Source organism: Pipra filicauda, unplaced genomic scaffold (assembly GCF_003945595.2).
Source record: "Pipra filicauda isolate LSUMZ 115617 unplaced genomic scaffold, ASM394559v2 scaffold103_size3290846_pilon, whole genome shotgun sequence".
Taxonomy (NCBI): Eukaryota; Metazoa; Chordata; class Aves; order Passeriformes; family Pipridae; genus Pipra; species Pipra filicauda.
In genome coordinates this window covers 545,992-571,423 of record NW_024103474.1, presented here as the reverse complement: position 1 = coordinate 571,423, position 25,432 = coordinate 545,992, and the positions used below count along the sequence as shown (strand labels likewise).

The window sequence follows — 25,432 nt, the reverse complement described above, 5'->3', positions numbered from 1 at the left end:
AGCCCTGGGATTGTGTTTAGAAGAGCGGTACCGACTCTTAATGAATATTATTAATTTTTCTGTTCAGCTTTTAATCGAAGATAAACCTACACTTCAATAATATAAGTTTTTTTTAAAATACACTAATATGTGTAGTTGTTCTGTGTTTTTTAGGTAGTACAGGAGTATGTTTAGGCAGAGTAGAAAAAGAAATGTCAATGCAAAAACGAGTCATTTTTTCTGGGATGCTCATCTTCACTTTTCGGATGACAGTACGCACAGCACAGGTTCGAAGATGCTGAGGGAGATGGGTGATTTTTCTTTTTGAAAAGTTCTATTAACAAATGTAAGAGTCATAAATAAATGGCAGCCCTTTTTACTATCAAATTCACAAAATTCAGACAATTAGAGAATCGCTTTTGTGAATCTTGATTTGCAGCACATAAATCAATCCTGGACTTGCTCTGGTTTCATCTGCTTGCACTGGGAGGGTTCTTGCCACAGTGTCTTCAGCTGTATTGGGCAAGATGCTCTGAATTGTTGTTCTGCTGAGCCTTTATTTCCAGCTGACCTGTTATCAGCACAGGAATAATTAATTGCTATTTATTACCTTAAATTCTGTAGAAAACATTTCCTAGCTATCTTATGTTCAAGAGTCTCCTGTGTGACTGTTCTTCAGGCTTTCTACTATGATAGTCTGAAGTATCTTTTTCTATACAGTTTGGTCAATTGTACAGCACTAATTGCCTGCAGAAGTCTCTGGGAGGGGGCCATTTTCTCCAACCAAGTAGGTAATTAACACTCTGAAGTATGCAAATAGTGACTATCAGGGGGTCTAGCCATAACGTGAGTTGCCTAGGAGAGGCAACTTAAGAGCTCTCACCTTGAGAGCTCCTCTAACAGTTAAATTAATTCTTTTGGGTGAGGCTCCTTAGGAGTGCAGGCAATCACTCAGTCTCACATCAATCCATTGTTCCAAATCAGTCCATTTGCTCATCTATGCAGAGACTACCTGAGGCTTTCCTGGACCACCATGGCTTGTAACTGTGGGAACTTGAATTTCATCCCTATATCCCACTTAAAACTTAAATTCCATAGCTCTTGCCACTGGACTATTTTTATTTCTTGCTGAGCCAGAAAGGAAAGACTATTTTGCTGAAGGTGTCCATGAAATAGTTTGCAGCTGCAAACAGAGGTTTGCACTGTCAGCTGCAATAAGAAGTCCCATTTCCCCTCCCACACGGTATTTTAAGTTTCTGGAAATACTGTTTTACCAGCTGTTTGGCATGAAGATATGACTTCACAGTTCCAGTGTGTAGAATCTTGCAGATTGACTCGTCTTGCTTAACATAGATGGAAGAAGGTCCCTGTTCTCTTCACTGTGCTGTGAATTTAATGAAGTTTCAGAGGTGAGGACAGTTCAGGGACTGCAGATTAGCCCATGCATAATGGATGGAACTGCTAAGTGGATATTTCACATGAAGTGTTTAGCACTGAAATAGCTGTCATTTAAGTCATCATTCTTAGGTTTCCTTGCTAATGGCTGAGTGTATGCATCTCTGAGATTTTATATAAACCTTCTGTCCAGAGTCTAAAGGTTCAAACTTCAGAATATTCCCTGGCTGTAAAAGCAAGAAACTTATTATCAGTACTGTCTTATTTTCCAAAATCTGAGGGGCTGCAACTACCTGTTTAGTCCAAATCATGATCTGTGTCTAGGTAAGGCAACAAGAATGTGAAAAACCAGAGATTGGAAAACCAGTGAGCAAACAGGTTAAAAATGGTGATAACGTATGCAGTTAGATATCTGTTTTTGATTTAGGTATTTTACTCAGTGTAAGATTTGTGTTCAATTTTGTCTGAACTACTGAACTTGGTGGTTCAGTGCCTTAATATTAATTAGTTCTGCTGCATACATGGGAGTAGTTGCCAACACAACTTGTGACAGCTGTTGGCGTGCTGTGCTTCTTACCACTGGTTTACTACGGACTAGTGGTTTGGACCAGAATCCACAGTCTTGCACAGAGAAGCTGACCATCATAAAATGCACTCTTGAAATTAGTTAGTTGTGTAATATGAATTTCACTCCACAGTTCAGAATAATTTGAGCTTCTGCAACAATCTTTCAGTAAGAAAGGTAAGTGAATGGAGTGCTGTTTTCCAGAGGTGACCCTTCTAGGTCCGGAATGAGGCATAATAAGTAGCTAATATATGGGAGGTTTCCACAGCTGCTGTTTTAAAGATAATTAAAATACATCAATCTCAAGTGGTATTTTTTGCTATTCAACACTTGCTTTAGAAAAAATGTAGAAAATATGAAGTGAGAAAGTCACAAGCTCTATTAAAGTTACTAGTTCCATTGTCCTTTCAGTTTCCTTAATATTATTATGGAGCCCTCACTCCATTTTCTGTGAACATTGGCTTGAAAAATAGTAGTCTATGGCACATCTGCAGGAGATACCTACTGTGCAGAAACAGCAAGTGTAGTTGCAAAGATTAAGGTTTTTGCTCTTAGAATAAATTTTGCTTTTCATTCAGTGAATCTGACATCTACAATTTTCAGTTTTGTAGATGGATATAAAAATTCAAGACTAGTGCTTCTGCCTGAGAATATTTTCTCTCTCCACAGCTAACAGGTCGTGATAAGCCTTAATATAGTTGATATCATATTTGACAGGTCAGACACGGAAAATATTTTGATTCAGGTTTCTCAAGTATCTTGCAAAGCTTTCAAAATTACCCAGAACTGAAGGGCTCTTTTTTGTCAGATGTTTTTTGCCAGAGAGATACTTACATCCTCTGATGCAGATTCCTTCTCTGATGAAAATGGTCTCTTGATTCAGTCACAGCACTTGGATATTCAAAGGTGTTTTTCTCATTTGGCTTCCACTCAGTTAGCCAGAGCACATGTAGACTATGTAAATGTTGTTACTGGATCTTCTGGGACTGACCCATAATAACTTTGAATTTTTTCAGTCTGCCTTGACTAAAACATTCTCTCCATATGGATTCAAAAGAATTCCTGGTGTCCTAACATTATGTTGTACCATAACATACCAATATAGGTGTATCAGTGTGTATGTGTGTAGTGTATATACCTCTGAAAGCTCCTAGTTTCTATTGTGTTATTTTCTTTAAGGTCCAATACAAACAATGGAGAGACACACCTAATATTTCATCTATTATTAATTATAGAGATTTCAATCATCTGCCTCAGTGCTATATATATTTTTCAGCGGACTATACAATATTAGTGCTGTATCTGGATTGTTTGGGTAAAATAAACATTTCATGCAACCATTTTTCAGAGCAGAACTTATTTGATGCACCTCCAATTCAGTTGTTTCATATACACAAAGAAGAAAAAATGGGGGTAACTATAAAAACTTTTACCTTCCAATGTATATCTTACATGGTATCTGGGCATGTGGATAGATATTAAATCTGGTACCTAATGTCTAGTCAATGTACAATGAAAATTTCAGTGGTCACTACGATCAGTGTGTCCTGTTTTGCACCATGTGGAGCCCATCATTGCACAGGTCTTATCCATGTGCAGAAGTAGCTGGAACTTACCCTGCTAAATTAATGTAGTGCTTCTGTAATATTGGCTTATATTTTTATGTATATGCAGGACACACATCTATAGCTACAGTGACTTTTTTCCTGTTTATTGGTATTATACCATGGATGGTACATACAGAATTCTCACAGAGAATACCTATCAAGGAAAGTAAAACTAGTGTAAGAGGTGTGTGGAACCAAGGTTGTCTTTAAAAATGGGACTTAGAATGTAGTCTTATTCGTACAAGTTTTAGTTTGAATGATTCATTACCTAAGTCATTGTTGTGATTTCTGAAAGCAAAAAATAATATGGCAAGCCTTTGTTTTGTAAAATTATTTCTGGTGTGTTTTTCACTTCAAGCTCACAGAGAATTAAGTTTACCTAATGGGTCCCATGAACTGATCAAATGAAACTTTTAGAAGTAGAGAAATAATCAGAATTGTTTTTCATCAGAACTGATTTTGAGGATTTTTCTTGCTATTCTGAATGGAGTATTAAAAAATTTTCACAGTACCTATTAATGTGTCTTTAAGGCCAATGTAGAAGGAAAACTTTAATGTAACAGTGGCATTATTTTTAACTAAAAAATGCCTTTCTGTGACCCTCTCATGGTTATTTTCTTACAAAGCTACTATGAATAATAAAGTATTCTAAGTATTGAACAACATAAAAATGGTATTTTAAAATTATAATGTAACTTATTATATAAAAGACTTTTTATTTCATGCTGACTGGTAAATGTCATTTGTATTACATACACCATGAAAAATGTATAGAGAAAAATGCACAATGACTGGGAACAGGAAAGGAAAGCAACATTTAATAAACTCATTTTCAGTTTTAGCTCTCTGTCTTATAGATTTATTTTTTTTTCAAGTAATGACAAATAATTAGCAGCATTTTTTATGATGCTTTAAATATTTTCTAGCAAAACTTCAGATACCAGGTCAACTAGATGTAGAAAATATAGTCAGAGAAAAATCATTTAAATCTTTGCAGCAGTATTGCAGAGGCAGCCCACTCCTCATGATGATCCATGTTACTGATTTGTTGAAATTTTATTTTTTGTATGTTCCATGGAGTTATTGTGCTGCTTATGCCTGTTATCATGCTTACTGCTCATCCATTTAGATAAGGCTGGTCTCCTTTTATTAAGAACACACTCTAGTTTGATTCTTTATAGATTAAAGCAGATCATTGAATATAAATCTCTCAGATGTATTCAGTCTCCCCATAGGCTGTATTTGAGCATCATTTTCAGGAAGATAAACTGTGGCAGTGATTTATGCTGTATTTTGAGAGTGTAAATCTCACTGTACACTTTCACGAGTCTTTGTAGAATAAAGCTTTTCTTTATTAATGCTTTTCATAGGCATCAACAAAGTACAAAAGTACCATTCTTTTGTCTAACACTGTGTTCTTTAGAGTCTTAGAGTGGGATTATAGATACTGTTGGATTCAAACTTGCAACACTACACAACCAGTGTGTAAATCATGACTGAGTTCTGTGTACATTTGATATTTAAAAGAATGGGAAGATTTTTATGATTGATGATCTCTAGGCATGGTAATAAGGCAAAACATCATCTGTGCTTAGAACAGGATGTGGCCATTAAGAAAATGGACAAAAGGGCAGTGAGAGAAGAGGGAAACTTTCAAAGTATTTTAAAAACACTTCTGTGAGGAAAAAAAAAAAAGCCCTATGGGAACTTAGTATAAAGTTGTTTATTCTACAAATAATTGATTTTGTGAACGAGGAAAAATATTAATGGGAAAAAATATTGAAATTTAATTTTTTTTTATTTGCAAAGGAATTAAATTACATTAAAGTGCTTCCTGTGAGTACCTGTCTCTAAGTTGACAGTGATACTGTGTCACAGGAACCTTGCAAACTGAGGGGAATTTGCTTGCTTGGTGTTTCAGATCCTTTATCTACAGCAGTATTTGCTAATTAAGTGCCTGTTCCCCACTTCATAGCGATTTTCTGAATTAATGAGTGCAGAACAGATTTGTCTGAAACATGCAGTTTTGCTTTGTACCCCAGTTTAGTTTATTCTGGGTTTATTCTGTAGTTTAGTTTATTCTCAATTACATATTAAACGTAACTTTAGTTAAATGTCAGATATTAAACACATTCAGAAAGATCAGTTCTTCTGTTACATAGAACAAACCCCACATTTTTATCAAGAAGACATTACTGGCAGAGATCTTTTTTTTAACATACTGTGCTACTTAACCAGTAATACTTTCTTAGAAAGGGTATCCATATGAACGACACATGTGTATCTGGAGTTCTACTGAATGTGTTTTAAATGCAGTATTAGTTGGCTCATCTTTTGCATTGTGCTTTCAGGTTCGTATTTTTACCTATCTGATTGGAAGAGAAGCAGCATTTGCTGATAACCTGAAGTGGATGGCCTGTGCTAACAAAGGTTAGTTCACCTTCATCTGTGAAAGCCTTGTTTTCAAACCCCTATTCCTGTGCCTTCCTGCATACCTGACCCTTCTGGAGATATGGTGTCACTGGCAACTGATGAGAGAGGATGAGTTGGGTTTTTTTACAGAAAATGAAAAGACTGGTATCTTGTAACATAAAATTTAAAGAGCCAAACGAATCCAATTTGAAATGTATTTTTTTCTTAAAATATGCATGAAGCTTTTAAACTATGTGGTCTTGAATTTTTGTTCATAGAACAAACTAATTTTGAAGCATTTGTGCTATTAAGGCTGTTATTACTAAGAGTTAGTTTGATTTCTAAGAACATGGGGTACAAGTTTCATTGTGTTAAGCACGGTATGTGAAACACCAGACATTCTGTCCCTGGAGGAACTGACAGTGTAATTGAAAAAAACTGCTTTATATCGTTTAAGGGAAGAGCATTAAAACATTTAAGATGCTGAGATGCTACAGTAAAAGGATTGACTAATAAAAGAATGATTCAGGATAAAAAAACCCCCAACCCCCTAATTAATCTTCAGGTTTTCCTTTTCCTTTCCTCTTGGAAAAAAAAAAAGTTCTTTTTCTATTGTGCCACATTACATTATGATGAATTGCATCAGGTGCTATCCATTTAGTCATTATTTCTTTAACTACTGTTATGTCCAGCTGATGGAAATTACTCAGTTTGAAGTCTTGTCTTAATCAGCTAATATTACACCATAATTTAGTTTAAATAATAGTATAAGAATCCTTTGAAGCATCTTTTTTGAAGACAATTTAATCAACAAAATCTTTTAACTTTTTAGCCCAGCTCCACAAATTCATAAGGATCTAAGTACAGCAACTCAGAAATTAGGACCAGGCAATGGAGACTGGCTTAGCAGATCATCTGGTCCACGTCTTCCCTATTCCCAGAGGGGGAAAAGTGGTCACCTTTGTCATTCTTCAGGACTACTTTGTTCTTTTCATGGCCATGTTGCTTTGAGTCAGAGTCTTACTCATATGAATCAACTAAACAGCTTAATGACTATTACTTCTATAAATTTATTTCCCTCTCAGTTTAATAGTTACAATACCTGCTCTCTGATAGCTTGTAATGCAAAAATCTTTTACCTCTAATCAGTAACTATTTTTTTTTTTAGCTTTGAAAATCACAATTGGAAACAGCATAAGTCACTATGTCAGACAGTATGAAATTTGGATCTTTTTCTTACTGTTTTCAGCTACATCTTGTCCATTTTATTTTAGTGAAATGAAGAATTAAAGCACAACAGATGAGGAGTGTAGTAAAACTGGTCTAAAATTGGCTGAATGCGTGGACTGCAGTTTACTCCTTGCATGGGTGGGCCAAAGTATGCTGTTGTCACTGAGGGTCAATGACCCTAAAATCAATTTTCCTTGCAGTGATTTTCCCCTTGGAAGCACAACATAGATGAAGGCTGTTGCAGGGTTTCCAGCTGACTGGACTGTGGACAGCAGTCCTTTCCTTCAAAATGGGTCACAGGGGAAATTCATACCACCTTGCAAAACTTCTTTAGCTTCTAGCTTATGATGGTGAAACCTTAAAAAACCCCAAGCATGTTTTTCTGCTACATTTTTCTGTGTAAGTAGGGCATATCTAGAGGGAGTTTGCTTAATGAAGCAAAACACCAAACCATTTTAAATACATTAAAACATTCAAGATCCCCAAAATCCCTCTAGAGCATTTTTTGAATTTGCAGCAATTTGCCCTTCTGTATCATAAGCAAGTGCACATAAAGGAAAACAGTAAAGATTTACTAAGATTCTGAAGCCAAGAAAGGTGAAAATTTCCTAGTGCTTAGTGTGCATGTGCCAGATGTTAGCAGTAGTATCTAGAACTTAGAAGTAAGCAGGCACTGCCTTTCCCTCAGCAGTCACTTCTAGCAGAAAGCTGTAGAGATAAAGATGGGAGTTAATGCATTACTTGCTAACAAGACCAATGAAACTAAATATTTTTCTTTTCAGTAAAATTCACTATTGCAGCCTCTGTTTTACTTATTTGTTTTTTTAAAAAATACTTTGGTATGAATCCTCACTGTGGTTGGCATATCATAAAATGGAAAAAGGATAGGATTCATCAGTACGAACGAGCAGAGGCTGAGAGGGCAACGTAGAGAAAAATGTTTTGTGTATGGGAGGGCTGAGAGGGGCTCCAACTCCAGCAGAGGACAGATCAGCCCCGAGGCAGGTTGTGCCCCAGCTGGAGCAGTTTATAGGCTATTGTATTAGCAGAGGAGAGTTCCGTACAGGAAGCATCCACTCCCATTATTAGCATGACCCCAGCACCTCCCGCACTGCGGGCTCTGGTGGGGGGTGGCAGGCAGCCAGTCACCGAGGCTGTTCACCTGCTCCAGAGGCCTCTTAGGTGGGGGGAGAGGGGGGAATCTCCATGGGAGTTTTACAGCTGCAGTGAAACAATGAATTCCCTCCTTAGTCCCTGCACGAAGAGGATTTTTTAATTCCGACATTTTATTAGTTGCAAGAATGTTGCATCTATTTTGCGAAGTGCCCCGAAAATGAGAGGTGCTGTGCTCCGTGTGAAAATCAAACGGAGGCATCTTGAAAAGTTATGAGTCTAAAGGTGGACATTTTAGAGAAAAGCAAGGCATCCAAAAAACAGTGCAAGGGCTGTGTAGTGTGGAAGGGCAGCCCACATGCAGAGCATAAGTGTCTGTCTTTTACCACATTATTATACATATCTCATGCTTGTCATTACCAGATCTTATCCATTTCCTTCATGAGCTTTTTCCTACTGGGGAGCAAAAAAAGGTAGTGGTGACTGTATGGGACTCTGAGGTGGCATAATTCACACACCAGGGAGCCGAGAAGCAGGTGTTAGAATGCAAAAATTTAAGCAGGGGTTTGCTGCTATTGCTTACATGGCCTCAGCAGCTGCACTCGAGAACTTCAGAGCAACTCTTTATCTGATGATTAAACCATTAAACCTCGGTATAGGAACAGTAAGGTTTTAATTCCATAGGGTACCTCTGATCTCTAGATAAGAGAGATAAATTTTGCAATGTAGGAAGCTAACTCTTGGGAGGTTTGACATTTGCTACAGATAGCTAGAAACACGATTGTCAAAGTCTAAATATAAACAGTGTACAGAATAAGGAAGTTCTGGCATCCAGACTACAAGACAACCTTACAATCTTGCCAAAACTGGCCCTGTCTGGACAAACACAGCTCAAAATTTCTTTGCAGTTGCCATGTTTTCTGCTTAAGATTAATAAAGCTTATGATTCCAGGCCCACAGATGCTGTGATCTTGTCAAATGATTAAAGTTGTAGAGAGGCCTCTTTCAGATTGGTCTTTTCTCATTAACGGAAAGTGTCTGAGGGGAAGTGATGCATTTAAATAAGGCCTGATGAAACTGTAGCCTTGAAATTTGTCAGTCCCTCATCACCTTTGCATGATGTGGGCTCCAGATGCCAAGTTTATGGTGTATAAAGATACTTGACATCCAAGCACTGAAAAGGAAGTGGTGACAGCTCAGATAGCTGAGGCCTCTGCTGTTCTCAGTGCTGTCAGGTTGCAGGAGATGTTTTAAAGGATTAACAAAGCTGTGATCACTAAACCAAGCAATTCTAGTTGAAATCTACATTTTCTATGACCTGCCATATTTGTAAATTACATATTGCTTTTTTTTTTCCAGTCACACTGTGTGTGGATGAGTGTTTTAGAGAATATGCAACTACTGTCCTGTTGCTGTAGTTCTAATTCATCATGTTTTTTGAAACTGGACAAACTGGATGAGACATTTTTGGACAAAGATAATACCAGTTCTAAATTTTAAAGTATGCAGCATTAAAAAAAGCCCCAAACCATTAAACAACAATAGTTCTGGAAATAGAGTTTTAGTACATACAGTGCAGGGATTCATAGCAATAGAAACCCTGTCCTTGAGGACTGGCCAAAGGTTTCACAGACTTCTGCTTTCACCAATTATTATTGTTTGAGGGTGCTTCTTGTGAAACATTCCTTTTTTGGAAATAAATAAGCAGAAAACATGACAAACATAAACCATATCATACTCCTTATTGCAGTCTTCCTTAGTTTGTTCTCTCTGATTTAAATGTTTGAATTGTGTTTTCACAGGGTTTTTTACTCAGATCTCTACCTTAGCTGATGTGCAAGAGAATGTTATGGAATATCTTCATGTTCTCAGCCGACCAAAGGTTATTGACCAAGAACATGATGTGGTGTGGACTGAAGCATACATTGACAGCACTGTAAGTCTGCATGATAAAGCATTTAATAAAGGCTTGTGGCAAATAATGAAGAATTAGGAACAAAAACGTTGTGGTAGAAACACTCACTGTGCATCTGATTTCTGTTGCTGGTATGTGCTAACTCAGTGTAAGAATTGAGACTTTATATCTTTATTCTACAAGCAAATAATTCAACATTACTGAACTTTAGCATATATTTTTAGATTGTAATTATATAGAAAATAATGAAGCAAATATGAGTTACAGAATAATTTCAAAATTTATGATCTCTAAACCTACATTTTTTAATAATCAAAAATGGGCATTCAACAGAAATTAATTATATCGAGTAACCATTTTTTCTCTGTTTTAAAACATGTCAATGAATATGTCAGCATAAACAAATAGACTGACAAGAACCAGTGTTTCCAGTGTAGAAAGGTGGGTCAACATCTAGGAGTCAACTGTGATATCTTGGGGAAGAATATTGAGAAGATTCTGCCTTTTAAAGTGAATTGAATAGGTGATGTGCTAAAATAATTGTCATAAATGTCCAATTTTTACTTGACATCCTTGTGAAAGAGAGTTGAAGCACAACTTTTTATTATGCAGTGACTGAGCTCTCCTGATACTTTTGTAGAATTCGTGGTAAATCATCAGATTTGCAGGTGAAGATTGTTCATTTCCATGGGTTGGTCTGAAATAGATTTTTTATCTATTTTTTTTTCTCATTAGGTTTCCTTTGTCCCAGTTAAAATATTTTGGTTTGTAAATTACCCATAGAACAAGACTTTTCAGTGAATGTCTGTCATTTAGTATAAGTGATGCCAATTATTCAATATAATACAAATTATAACATGACAACTGGCATGGTTGATTCTTTCTGTTTTAAATTTTTGCTTTTTTGAAGGTGGAGCAAGGTGGGAGAATGTCATCAGCTTCACTTTGATATTTTGGGTTTTTTGCTTCTTTGGAACCTGTGATGTTTCTAGAAGGTTCAGTTTTAAATCAATGCAAAACTATCGTAGGAAAAAAAACCCTGGGAATAGAGCTTTTACTTGATTTTCACAGTTGTTTAGGCCTTTCCTATTCTTCAGTTGTGGTCATGAGTAATGTAACACAAATAGTAAAACTGCAGTTATGAAGGAGAAACAAAAAGTTAATTGCTTTAGGGGGAATTAACTTATCTCTCTTTCCTTTTTTTTTTTGTTTTTAATAACATATTAATCCAGTCTCCCCTTTGTTCTCTCTCTTTTATTGAAACATAAAATGAGATTAACAGAAACTGTGGGTTATTATTGTGCCTTCAGGGAATCTCATGAAATGGGGAGATGACCAGGAGAATCTTGTTCTCATTCACTTCTTTTTTTTCAAATGCTTGAAGTAATCTGTGTGTGTATACGTTGAAGGGAGTTTGTGTATTTGCTAGAGAGAGTGGCAGGCAGAGACTCATGAAAGGGACATCTTAGTGCAACTCTCCTTTGCCCATGAACCATGCATTGAAAGTGTGGCAAACAAAATCTTCCTCCTTTCCCAACACCAAGGCCTCCCCTTTACCTACCAACAAAGTACAAAATGCTGTTTCAGAATTAATTTCACACTTCACTCTTTCTGTTGTCTGTTAATCTATATTTTTTCTCTCTTTGTAGGGACAAAAATACTCATAAAAGTTAGTCTAATTTTCACTGAATCTCCTGTAGGTTATGGAAAGGCTAAGGAAAATTAACAACTTAATGTTGTGTGAAATACTAAGTGAATGCAGCAAGGGTTAATAAATGCAAATGAATTTAAGAACAGTAGAGGGAGTGAGGAGTGGGAATCTTTCCTGAGAAAACAGGATAAGAAAAGACAGTGGAGCTGTTACAGTCTTGAATAATGGAACTGTTTAAATCCATACAAAAGGTCTTTTGCTGCAGTCAAAATACTTCCAGGTTCTTCTCTTTATGTTTTATTGTTTTCTTACTCTCTTTACTAAACTAATGTCACTATGCACGCACATACATATACACACACACTCATGTACATACTCATGCACACACATATTTTAAGGGTCTGAAAACTCCATTCAGTACCCTAATGGGTTGGATGCTATAAGAAAAGATTTTAAAATGAAATATTGTGATCTGCTTAGTTGCAAACTACCTTACTCCTGCCTCCTTTGTTGTTCATCCCTCAAAAAATGCCCCAAAACTGTCAGAGGTGAAGGGACACGATAAATTAGGGTAGTCACATACAAAACTCTGGAAATAGCAATGTAGGGAACCTTGTAACACATGAGATGTGCTTCTGCCTCAGCTATTTTCAGAGACAGGTTCCCTGACCATCTCTGTCTTGGCATTGGGAGTGCCATTTAAATAATCCCCTCCATCCCAGAACTTCTGGATTTTCACAACCAGTTTGAGTCCTTGCTCCTCCGTGGCTGCTACTTGAATCATTCCATGTTAGAAGTATTAGTGCATTTCCAGATAACTTAAATGTTCTTATCACCCAGCTGTGTTCAAGCAGCCATGGCTGCATTCTCAGGGCTGTAATCGGTGTCACTGTGCCCTGACAGCATGGAATATACATCCCTGTTCCCTTCTCACCAAATATCAGAGCTAATTGGCCAGCTGTGCTGTTTCTGAGCAAGCAACATTAGGCTGGAACATACTGGGATCCAGATAGAAAGAAGCTGGACAGCAGGAATAGTCTTAGGATACAAAACATTTCCCTTTTTGCCCCAGACTGTTCTCATCCAATATTTGTCCAGGACAAAGTCATCTGTGAACGCCAGAAGTTAGGTCATTTAAGTGTTTGATACCATTTAGGAATATTCCCAGAAGAATTTTGCTACTAAAACAAGGCATTTAATTCTTGTGTCTGTTCACCTTTCCTGTGAGAGGATGTCTGCAAAATGTTCATACAGCTGCCTCTTCAGCCTGACTTTGACACTCTTGAGAAAGCTTCATATACTGAAAGAAAAAAGTGCAGCCTTTATGGAAGTGGAAATCTCTGGCAAGGCATCATATGCAGAATATGTAACATGGAGCAACCTGGATGGACATCAGGGCTGTGCTGCCTTTGACACTGTCAGGATCCCACTGCTGATAGATGGTGGGATTACAAAGCAGTGAGATTAGGCCTCTCTGGATGACTCCTTGTTTCACAGGCAACTGAACTGTCTTCTCTTTTTCTGCCCTTAGACTTTGTTCTCTCCCCAGTGTTTCCTGTCTTTCTGAAGAGGTATCCAGGCAGCTCCTATGATCACTTTTAGTCACCCTTCATCAGGAAAATTGCTGGGCATCAGAATGTTCAAGGGAAGTAATGCATAGAGGTAGTCTCTTGGGATTGTGGGTAATCATCTAAAGAGCACAGAAACCTTCAACTCACTCTTATGGTCACATCTGGAATGTGAAGAAACATTGCTCCTTTTGCTGCAGGAAATAAAACAAAGACTGGTCTAGCCCCCTAGTTCCCCCTGTTTAAAAGCCTGTGATTGAGAATTTGTTTATTGGGGTGTACAATTTGACCTACTTGGATCTTTGTTGACTCTTCCTGGTGAATTTTGTTTCTCATAAGTGTACCTGAATATATTCTCTGGATCTAATGTACCATTGAGTTCATCTCCTTCAGGCTATTAGTTTCAAGCTGTGAGCAGATTCAGGCACAAATTACCACGTTGCCTCTGTTCAGTTTCCAACTGGAGGATTTCTTTGCATAAAAACAGCAAATTACTATTTGATTGAATATTTTGAGATGACTGTCTGGTGCTCCAGAATGTAAGAGTTCATTTAAAAAAACAGTGTTCTGAGTCATTACAGGTCATGATTCGTCATGATATGAATGGTGAGTGCTTTTGCTCAGTGTTGAAGTACTATATCTTGATTCTTCATTTGCTTTATCCCCAGACATATACATTCAATTATGGAATTTAGTTCAATTTTAGTTCAATTCTTCAATTGATGTTATTTACATATATATATTTTATATATATATACATATACACACCTAATTTCTTTCTTTTTTTGAAGGAGGTGTTTTTTGGAAATATTTCCTGACCAAGACACTGATGCTGTGCTAGTAAGGCAACCTGCCCAAGAATCTTATTTTCCCTTAATGGGGGCAGTAAATTGAGATAGCTCCACTGAACCACAGCCTTTACTATTTCTGAACTTCTTATGATGGATGTTACAATTACATTATTGCATATACGATCAAAAAAACCTTCACTGTTCATCTTCATTCTTAAAAAAAATGAAGTACTATGTAGGCATAGTTGGGTTCAGGTTCTTGGCAGAAATACAGTAGGAAGTATAGGAAGCTCATGCCTCTCAAATAGCTGTCACATGAGAATCCAGATGTTTTCTGTATGGAAATTCAAATTCTGGGATACAGTTCCTTTTAAAAAAGGATGAATTCCAAGCCCATTCCAGAGAGGCAAGGGAAACTGTGTACATGGTCCTAAGTATAATGTACAGAGTTATAACAGAAAGTCCTACAGACTGAGAGCTATTATCCTGACATTTTTTCTATCCAGGACCTTCTGCTGAGGTATAAAAATGCTGATTAGTACTTCTTCCATTCACACAGTTTTATTTGTGTTCAGTGCACAGAAGAGCCTTTATGAAGTAACAAAAATAAAATAGTACCCCATTTCCACTAGCTTCTATTACCAAATACTTTTGGTGGCACAAATTAATTGTGCTGTTTTAATAAGTGAGTATAATTAGCATTTCTGTCACAGTAAAAGGTTCCCTTGGCCTCTATTTCAAAAAATAATTTCTAGATTGTAGTACTGGTATGCATTAAAATGCATCAGAGTGTTCAGAATGTTCACATACATCTACAATAAGTAAATATTGGTAATCACTGCAGAACTGAATGTCAGGAAATGTCATTAATCAGCAGCTGGGATAAGAAAATTTACACACAGATGGTAATTTTTAAATTTGTTTTTTTGTAATACTTTAAGAACTAGAAATGTATGTTGCTTTTTTCCCAATCCCACTTTGGGTTTGATTACATGCTCTAACCCTCCCTTTGTGGCCAGCATCCCTTAATCTCTAAGAATTTACAACTCTTTATCAGAGACTGTCATCACCTCCAACTGCCTCTGAGGTTCCCATGAGAATTTCCTTTTCTTGCTTTGACATTCGAGTGAATTGGGTTGGGGAAGAAAAATCCCATGCATGGATATCAGGCCTTCCATCAGGTAGGTTTGTTTGTGAAATAAGGTTCTTCAAGCTCTGCTTTGTCTCCTACAGATCTGCAGTAGTCTTCTGAAGGCTCTGATATGAGAGTAAAGTAAAAAGTAGCCCAGGCAATGCCTTCTTATCAGCACTTCAGTTTGGATTAGTTTTCCTGAAAGAGTACAACACTTCTGCCCATTTCATCCTTTTCAAAGCTTGTACAGGAACACGGCTGCAGTTTGAAGTTGCAGCAGTTACAATCTGCTGTATCTGCACTGGGACCTTATAGATCTGGGACAGTGCTTGAGACATTAACAGTGCTGGTCAGTGCAGCTACCTGTGCACACAGTAAAAACACATTATGCACATATTTGTAGGAAGGTGCAACATCCCTTTATGCCAATGATTAGCGTGCTGTCTGTGGTAATCCTTGTTGACAGTTTAATAAAAAAAAAAACATTTGAGCTATGACTTTGGAGTTCTCTGGCCCAAAATTTCTAGTTGCCATAATTAACTACCCTCATTTTCTCCTAAACAGTTCTAATCTGTTTGTTTTACTGCTGGATCTAGAATAACTGAATTATCATTAAACACATGAACTGTTTCAAATTCAGTAAGATCTGTGTCAACTGTCAAAACATAATGAGTGCTCAAAATAGTAAATGAATTAACCTCTCAACTGAATAGAATTAATGCACTCTCATTGCCTTTCAGATGCACCTCAAAATAACAATGGATGTTGTTCTTTTATGTTAGAAAATGCACATCTGATTTACTAACACTGGCAGCAGGGTGCTAATCAGTGCAAGGGATGTTGTGCTATTTATTTTTGTGCTCAGACCCCGTGTTCACACACAAGTACAAGAGTCTTGGTGCAATGTGTCCCAGTAAAACACACAAATTGAGATCTCTGAAATGAAAATTGGGGCATGCACAGGAAAATAAAGTCCATAATAACCTAGTGGGAATATGGATACTTTAAATAAGAATGATTAGTGCATTGTTCTATGCATACAGTACATACAGATAAGGGTATCACTTATGCATGTATATGTACATATAAATGTCTATCAGGTTTTTAAGTAAACTCCTTCATTTGATAAATTACATGTTTGTGTTACTCCTCTACTAATGCTGGAACTTTTGGTATTAGGAAAATTTTCAATGATTGCATTAAGCAAAGAATATTACTACAGGGAGCTAATTGCTAGTTGTCAAAGTCACTAGAAAAACTGTTGTAAGGAAACAGCAATACTTAGTTTAATGAATTAAAACTTTTCATGTGTATTGCTCTGTATGGTATTTACACTATAAAATGCTATATGTGATACATCAAAAAGATGTTTAAAACATCAAAAACAAAAACAAAAGTCCTGCACTTAAAGAGGAACGTAAAATTTCCTGCTGGGGATGTGGAACATGGAATGCCATCTGTATTATATGGCACTGAGAAAACTGATTATGTTTGGACCTCTATTTCATAGCAGATGGGTTCATTAAATTTAATAGCCTCCAGAGCCTTTAGAAACAGTGTTAAAAACATGTGGAACATGCTGAGACACTTCACTTCTCGCCCCACAGTCATTATAACTCTGGCACAGACTATAAATATTACAGTACTTTATTTCCATTGAATCGGATTAGTATGATGATTATTTTTCCGAGTGTACTCTTACATGAGAAATGCAGAATGCAAATTGTTCTTCCTCAAACTTTGAGGTATGCAGTTGATGTCTTTAAAAGCATTTTACAGTTCTTTGCACTTGGAGGCTTTTATATAGAACTTATTTTTATCTTCTTCCTGCGACATCAGCAAGCAGCTGTAATGCCACAGCAAAGCTGGGCCTTAAGCAGCTCTGTTCCCAGTGTGGTGCAAATAAGACAAGCATAAGGTTAAACCATAGAAGGGAAATCAGGGGAGTGTTACATCTTGGCTTTTAATATTGCTTCTCCTTTCTAGTATTTTATTATTTTATATGATAGGGTAACTACAGTTTGACCTTGGTCTCTGTTCATCTTTTATCGCTGGATCAAAAAGAGATTAAGTATCTAATTTTGAATCAGATTAGTTCCTGTGGAAACATTGCTTTGAATAAAGTAAAATCTCACCTTTTTGAAATATTCTCAGAACTCAATAGCTAAAACAATATTTTACCATTTACTTTTCCGTGTTAAATGATGTTTCAAATGAAAACAAGGAAGTTTTACCATGTTTAAGTGCTTTGACATCTGTCTAACGTTCTTCCACATCTTCATTTACATGTTCTGATGTTTAAACTAAATTACTGTTTTAACAAATTTTGTCATATTTGATCACTTTTTTTTAAAATACCCCAGTTTTCCGATAACCATATCAGCTTGCTCTTGTACAATGTGATTATCTTCCAATTCCTTTCCTGCAGAATGCTCTGACTATCCACATTGTCTTTTACTGTTTTTCTAAGGTCACTCTTGTGTTTAAGTTGTACTGACCATTTTAATGTGGATTTTCTCTTTCTTCAACTCCAGTTTTGCTACTGACCATTGCTGACGTTATTATCAAGACCTGTGAATTTTAATAAACCACTGAAGTCCTCCTACTAGATGATGTTTGATGACAGGATTAAATAACGATACCTTCCTCATATAATTTACATTCAAATAGATCAAATCACCAGTTGCTTAGGAAGGGCAGAGAGTGTAAGGACATAGTAAGACAGGATAGGTCAATGCAATAAGTGATTATTGGTATTTAGGACAGTATATAGCACCAAGGTGTCTGTAGGTCCTGCATCCTCCTTCTGACCCTTGTTGTAGACAGGTCTCACAATTTCTAACTTGAAGTCAGCTGGGACCTCCCTGGCTAGCAAGGACTGCTGACAAATGATTGAAAGTACCTTCTTATATGAAAACTGATGGGGGGTGCATTTGAAAAAGAATCAATAGAACTACAAGTGTCAGTAGATTTTACCTGCTGGATGATCTCCCACTGGCTACTCTATACAAATTGCAAAGAATTGCTCTACTGTTGATTAACAGGCATATTCATGGCAAAAGGGTTTTGGTCTCATTTGCAGACATCTGCACACTGGAGATAAAGCAGCTTGGGACCATTTTCAGCTGTGATCTGCCAATGACACACAGTGCCTTTGACTAAGGGGAGAGAAAATGCTTTCCATTTCCATCGTGTTTCATAGGGAATTTTCTGGGTTTGCTGTGACACAGAAATAAGATCAAAGGGTGACAAGTCACTAAGTAGAGAAAGAATTTGTTTCTAGATCCCTTCGTGTTATGGTGGATCCAGTATTTAGGAGGACATGTCTATACTGAATGAAAATAACTACCTAAAGGCATTCACAACTAATAACTGTTTGTCCATCTTTGATCTTACTGCCTTCATTCGGAGTGAAGTTGAGTTAATTATAATGAATTGTAGCTATTTTGTCAGATATATTACTTTTTTCTGGCCTGTTTTTGTCTTCAGTTTTCGCATAACAGATATTTTAGGGTAAATGCTAATGTAGGAAAGCGGCGAATTTAGTATAATGTACTTAATCCCATCCTTTGATCTCATATTTGTCGTTCTTTGACTTTGTGGAAGAAAGAGGGCAGTGAAGATGAAATATAATTTATCTGCGCTGCTGGAGTAAAACTCTGCAATAATAAGAAAGACTTATTAAATTATTGGTGCTATACTTTGTTTTATCATGTAGTTTAAAAATAATGCTTCCAAAAGCTAGAGTCTTAAACCTGCCTTCTGATCTGGTCCATCTCTATTAGCTAATCAAATCAGTTGCTTTGTTTATGCATGAGAACCTGAAACCACATGTTCCTAATTTGGAAACCACATGGTGGTCACCTTGCTACTAGAGTGTAGTATTTTAGCATATTGTTAATTTATTTCCAAAATACACATTGGGCATTTGGTTCTCAAATTTTTATACAGAGCCTGAACACAATTTTTATGGAGATTTGTTCCTAGTTTCAAGGGTTATACCTCCTTCCCTCACAAAGTAAAGCAACACTTTAACATGTCTATCTGAGCTCAACTCCTGTGCTTCATGCAGTATTTTTATGCAGTGTTTTTGCACACAATTTGTTCCTTCTTTTTCTTTCTGCTTCATCTGAACTTTTGCAATGTGCCAAGACAGACCCAGCAATGTTTTGCCCTTTCAAAGGCAAATGGATAAACAAGAGAAAAGGTGATTATCTGAGAAACAGAATGAAGCTTTTTGAAAGCTTTGAAGCTTTTAGTTTACTTGTTGTGCATAAGCTGCCTTTCCTGCTGCTTTCTAGTGCCCTTGCTCTATTATCATATCCATGGATTTCTTCCTCTCAGCAAATGAAATTGTCCTAAGATTTTGTTCATTCTTTCTTCCTTTAAAATGCATTTGCTGTTGTTTATCAACTCAAATAATCTCATGAGCGTATGGTATCTATCTCATTATGCCCTCCAGCAAACTACTTCATACAGAGCAGTTCTGGGCCATTGGTTACTACATTACCTTCAAGGTGTTTTGTACTAGCTAAATACGAAATCTCTCCAAGAGTTTTGCTCATTCAGAAGTGCTAAATGGGAAAAAAATATAAAATATAGTGATGTATTTGTTAGGCAAGTAAGCAGATCACTCCCTCTATAAAAATGTTCAGTATTTTTATTTTAAAAGATAATTGGTTCCAGCACTTAAGAGTCCTGTACTGGTTCCATTTTTTGCATCAAACTTCTAGAATCAGGTACATGAATTCAAAATATTTTTGGAATTACTTGTTTCTAAGTAATTAAGCAAAAGAGTAAGTCCCATTAATTGCAACCTCCCCTCCCCTAAACTCAGCCCCATTTTTCTTTGCTGTGATATTTCTAGAATCTTTTGCATCACAGATTTGTGTTCTTACATGATCAATTTAGTCCTCTAGTTATCAAAAGCAGATAGATTACCTTTATTGTATGTACAGTCTTATTGATGAGTTTCTCACTGATAAGTTTTTCCCTATGCCTGATTCTTCTGGTCTTGTTCTTGTATATTGAACTTCAGTCATCTGAAGTCAATTAACTATTTCCTATCTTCCCCCTTTGTTTAAGTTTTAAACATTTCACAGTAGTTTTGCAGGTGCCTTGCTCTGTCCTGGTATTAGCCAAAGCTTTCTCTTTTCAAATAGAAATTCATTGATTTCATCATAAAGTAAAAAGATCAATAGCTGACATAAAAAGAAGCTTAAATGAAAATAATGGAAAGCAAATTCATATGGAATTAAATATTGTAAATAAGTTCTGCCAGCCCACTGTTGTCAGGGCAGGTTTTTTTTACGAATATTTTTGTTATTAACCCTGTATCCTTGATACAAAATTATATATAAACTTTATTATGGGTCATTTTTTCCTTCATACCTGTAAATAGTGTCCCCTTCAAATGAGAAAATGTTTGCTTCTCCAGGGAACTGCTGGACATCAAGTAACTTACTGTCTGTTTCTTCATTTCATGTTCTGTTGTCACAGTCCAAACTGCTCTGATCTTAAATGGTGCTGTTTACATGTCACAGAGTAAATGGCAGCAAAAGATTCTTCTTCCATATTAAAAGCAAGATCCACAAGGTTACACTAAATTTCTGGTTGAATTGTGCCTAACACAAATTTTCAGGTCCTAAAAACCTTTCATCGTGGTTGATTCCTTCACTCCCGCGAGGTTGCGAGAGCTACAGCAAGGGAGAAATGACTCTGAGGTTTCTAAGTTGTACCCCTAAAATGCACAGATAGTTCGTGACAGTAAGGGAGAGGGGCAGAGAATAAGGGAATGGAAGAGGAGCCTTGATACACCCCCTGGTGCTTCTGGCAGAGCAGCACTCTGGATGCACAGAAAAAATGGCACTCTGTGAAAAAAAGGTGGAGAAAAGGGTAGTTTGGGATAATAACTGCTCTTACAGCAGTTCCCATTTTAGACCATGTTGGATGATTAAAACTGTTTTAAAAGTACAGTTCCATTCAATACAATCACAGCAATGCTAGAAATCACAAACACAGTTAGTAAATCTAATTTTTAGAAGACATTCTGGCTGGCTTTACATGTTCATTAGATCAAATGCTCTTTCATCCATCCTCAGAAAGGGGTTGTCTTTAGATGTTGGTCTTACATTGATATGTAGAGCAAGATTTAATATAATGCAAGATCAAAACCCCATTAAACTCATTGCAGGATTCTCATTGATCTAATAGGTACTGCATGAGGATCTTGTTTAGTTTGGCTTTGAGGCCAGTATGGATTGTATTGTGGGAGAAAGAGGATGTGTGTTTAGATCCTAAGAGGATTTATGATTAAGAAATGATTTTTCTTTTCCTAGAAGGACAGTCAAAGAACTTACTCTTTTTCCAGATGTGAAAGGGCATTTATGTGAGAAGAGATGAATAAATGAATATGTGTATATGCACCTATCTTCTGAGGTTGATTCTTTTTTCCTTCCTTCTCTTCCTTCCTTTCCTCTCCTGGTAACTCAGAAAAAATCTTTACAGTATAAAGGCCTTGCTTAGGTTTCTTTCACTGAAATACAAGTGTGATTTTTTTTTTTTTCTTTCCAGCTCTTTTTTTACTCCAAAGCAGTTATTTTTCGTTTAGTAGAACTATTTCTCTGGGAAGGATTCTCATGCTATTATCTATCGTCCTTCTGACAGCCTTTCTAAACATCTCATTTAGAAATAATTAGCATCAGTAATAATTAAAATGCCACTATCTGTCCTCTAGAGGTGGTACAAAAGTATTAAGGAGAAAAAGCCTCACCATATAGTTTGATGCTGTTTTACATCTCACAGAATGTAATGTCCACAAGTATGTTGAAAGTTTCCACACAAAGTCAGAGAGCAGATGCAGACAGATATGACTTAGTTGACTGTTTGAAAAGTTGAGCATGTTTAGATTTTTTTTTTTGTGTTGATGTTTCTCATTTTAAAAACAAGATTGTTAGACAGTGTATTAGAAATTCTTTAGTCATTTATATTATTAAGCAGTTCATTTATTTTAGAAAATGTGTAAAATGTTCAAAAGGTGGAACCATTTTGTTAAAAAGGTGTTAAGTACATGTAATTCTTTAGTATGCTCAACCTGATACCTTTGCATCTCTTGTGTTTTCATGTTTCACAAGAGCTAACTTCTTTCTTCTCTGTCATTTTTAGGAATCCTTTTTAAAGACAGAACTAGAATTGTAGTTTTCATTTATATTTTATGACTCTCTTCTCCATAGCAACATTTAGATTTCCTCTGATGGGCGTACTTTGCATGCAGTGCACAGTCTATCCTTGACTAAAATGCTGTAGTTTCTGAAAAATATGTGATAGCTCAGTAAAACAATTACGTGAACAAAGAAGGATTTGCTGTTAAATCCCTTGAAAATTCAAGTGCATTTTCCTTAGAGATGTCAGCCCAGTGAGGTGCAGGTTAATGTCATACTTTTAATATTTATACTGAAACCTTAACATCAGGAATGTCCCAGTAGGAGGCTGAATTTTATTTCTTTGTCTCTGTGTGCATGTAACCATCTGTGAAGCCTGTAGTAGATGGTTCTAGAAAGGGGAGAGTAAGTGCATAGATTGTAAAAGAAAAATCACCAAAATCATAATATTTAAATGCTGTATCTTATAGCAACTAAACAAGCAAATTTTAAAGCAGAAAGTTTACATTTACTGTTAAAAACTAAGAGTGTGAATATTCTTTCTATTCTCTCCCAAGTTTTTTTACCTTTTATGGGAAGAGCTGAGGAAACCTACCTGGTAATGTATGAAGTGCTTTGCATTTCTGCATTTGCCACAGCACTTCATATCCTGAAGGTGTATTTTTAAAAAGTAAAAGTTCTAACCCATACATCCAGTGCCAAATTCAGAGTCAATATGTGACATGAACAGGATGAGTCTTGCAAACATCGTAAATGTAGCGATGACTTGAGGTTAAATTTAGTGCAGCTCCGAAAGTATTTACAGAAATGACTGTACTATCAAAACCATATTCAGACTTGTTGATTATTTACTGACATGTTTGTAGTTAATTCCTATTGATTTTTATCGTATCTGATTATGAAACAATCAAGTCCATAGGGCTGTCAGCATTTTTCTGCGACTGGTGACATTTAAAAGCTTGGCAGGAGAATAGATCTGTTGAAACTAGGTCAGTGAATGTAAAAGAAGAGTTACTTTTTTATTTTTCAATGCTTTAACATAAGTACATTGCAATAATGTATTTTTTTTTATAATGATAACTTCGTGCAATTATTGGAAAAATAGAAAATGGAAAGTTAATTTCATGTGATATATGCTATTTTTATTTCTTTAGTAATAGAAGACAATTTTCTGATATAATAAGAAACTGTTGAGTGTAGTTTAGTCTTGCAAAAGATTTGGTTTTTGCTATTCTTCAAAAAAACATAAGGTTGAATTCTGATCCAACAGAAGAGTAGCTCTATAAATCTAATATGTTTTCCTTTAAGACTTTTAGACATGGTTGGAAATCTAGGACATACATAGTGTTTTGAACAAATTGTTGAAACAACTATAAAAGATTTTAAAAGTGTATGGCTTTTTCTTTTGGAATTATCACTAAAACACAAAATCAGTCTTGATGAACTTATTTTGTTAAGGGTGAAAGGAGACAGACTTTTACGAGGCATTTATCAGAACTCCTGATCCTATAACATACTCCTCCTGCTTCTAAAGACAGTATTTCAGATCTCTCTGTGGTCTTGTGTGCTGCACTCATATGGGCCTCACAGTATCTGATCCAAACAATAGTGCAAAATCCTTGCTGTTGGATCCCTTTGCCTGTCTAGGGTTGTTTTACCATGTTAGAAGTGACTGTGATTGTTCTTTTTCTGAGAATACCAAACACATTTCCATTAAGAGCTGGAAACAACACTAGATTATTTGCAAATGTGGACAGCATGACACTGTGTGCAACGATGGTATTGAAAAACCTCCTGCAGTTGTTTATTCTGTGTTACATTGTGTGACAGGACCCCAAGTTGACCTGAATTTGGAAGTGGAATTCTCAACATGTCTTACTGGCATCAAGCATATTGTGAACCTCAGGGGGCTTGCAGTTTCTGAGGAGTAATGTTTTAAAATCCAAAAGAGAATAAGAAAATGTGAGACAACAAATGGCCAGGCTTCCTCCCTGCATCTATGCCCCATCATGTGTATTCCTTAGAGACAGTCACCAGAAGGAGGAAGAGACACTACTAGAAAACAAATAGGAACAGGAGGTACTTTGGTATGGTTGGAGCTGAATAAAACCACTGAAAGGGCAGAATTTATCAGGAGTATAAGTAGAATAGAAAGACCTGCAGTGCTTCAGGGCCAGGGAAAGATCACACAGTTTATTGCAAAACTGCCTCTTAGCAGTGTGTAAAGCAAACCACAGGAATCAGAGGTACCCACTGGGTTTTACACAGAGACAGGCAGTTTTTAGACTGTCCAATAAAGGGTCAGACCAGAGGACTATTACTATTATTGTTAGGAAAATTATTTGTTTCCTATGGCCTCCCAGAAGGGGTAATGTCAGACAAACCTCCACAGTTTATTTCAAAGGAATTTGTAGCAATTATTAAAGTGAATTGCTGACATATAGGATCTTGTAACAGCCAAGTTTCAAATCAGCAGTAGAATGAAGATTTATCTGACTTGAACAAAGACAGATTTTTTTTTTTTTAAGGAAAAGACTGTGAACCTGGATTTTGAAGTTTAGGTGAAAAGTTTCAAGCCCAGGAAAAAGCATGATGGAATGTAGATCTTGTGTGCTGGCCTTATTATTCTTATTCAAGGTTGTGACTACTAATATTTCAGAACAAGGAAGTATTCTTGATTTTATAAGAGGTTATATAAATTCAGCAATAGATAATACAGATCTCTAATTTGTAAATGCTTATCAATGTGCTCTTGAAAATAATCTGAGTAAAAGCAATAGGGATGTTTTCATATGCAAAAGTGTGTAACATCTAGTGTTTGTGGTAATTATTAATAGGAAATCCTCACTTGCATTCCATCTGACTGTAACTCCCTCACATGGCCAAACTTGACCAAATTGTATTTATCTGAAGG

At 36.3% G+C, this 25,432-nt stretch overlaps 1 protein-coding gene across 1 annotated transcript in view; it reads left to right on the top strand.

The window, feature by feature from the left end:
- CACNA2D3 (calcium voltage-gated channel auxiliary subunit alpha2delta 3) overlaps positions 1-25,432 on the top strand; it is a 407,078-nt gene that overhangs the window by 260,675 nt on the left and 120,971 nt on the right. Inside the window, exons 12-13 of the mRNA XM_027728083.2 lie at positions 5,898-5,976; positions 10,104-10,237. Of these exons, the coding sequence (XP_027583884.1) occupies positions 5,898-5,976; positions 10,104-10,237 (213 nt within the window). The remainder of the gene's footprint in view (positions 1-5,897; positions 5,977-10,103; positions 10,238-25,432) is intronic.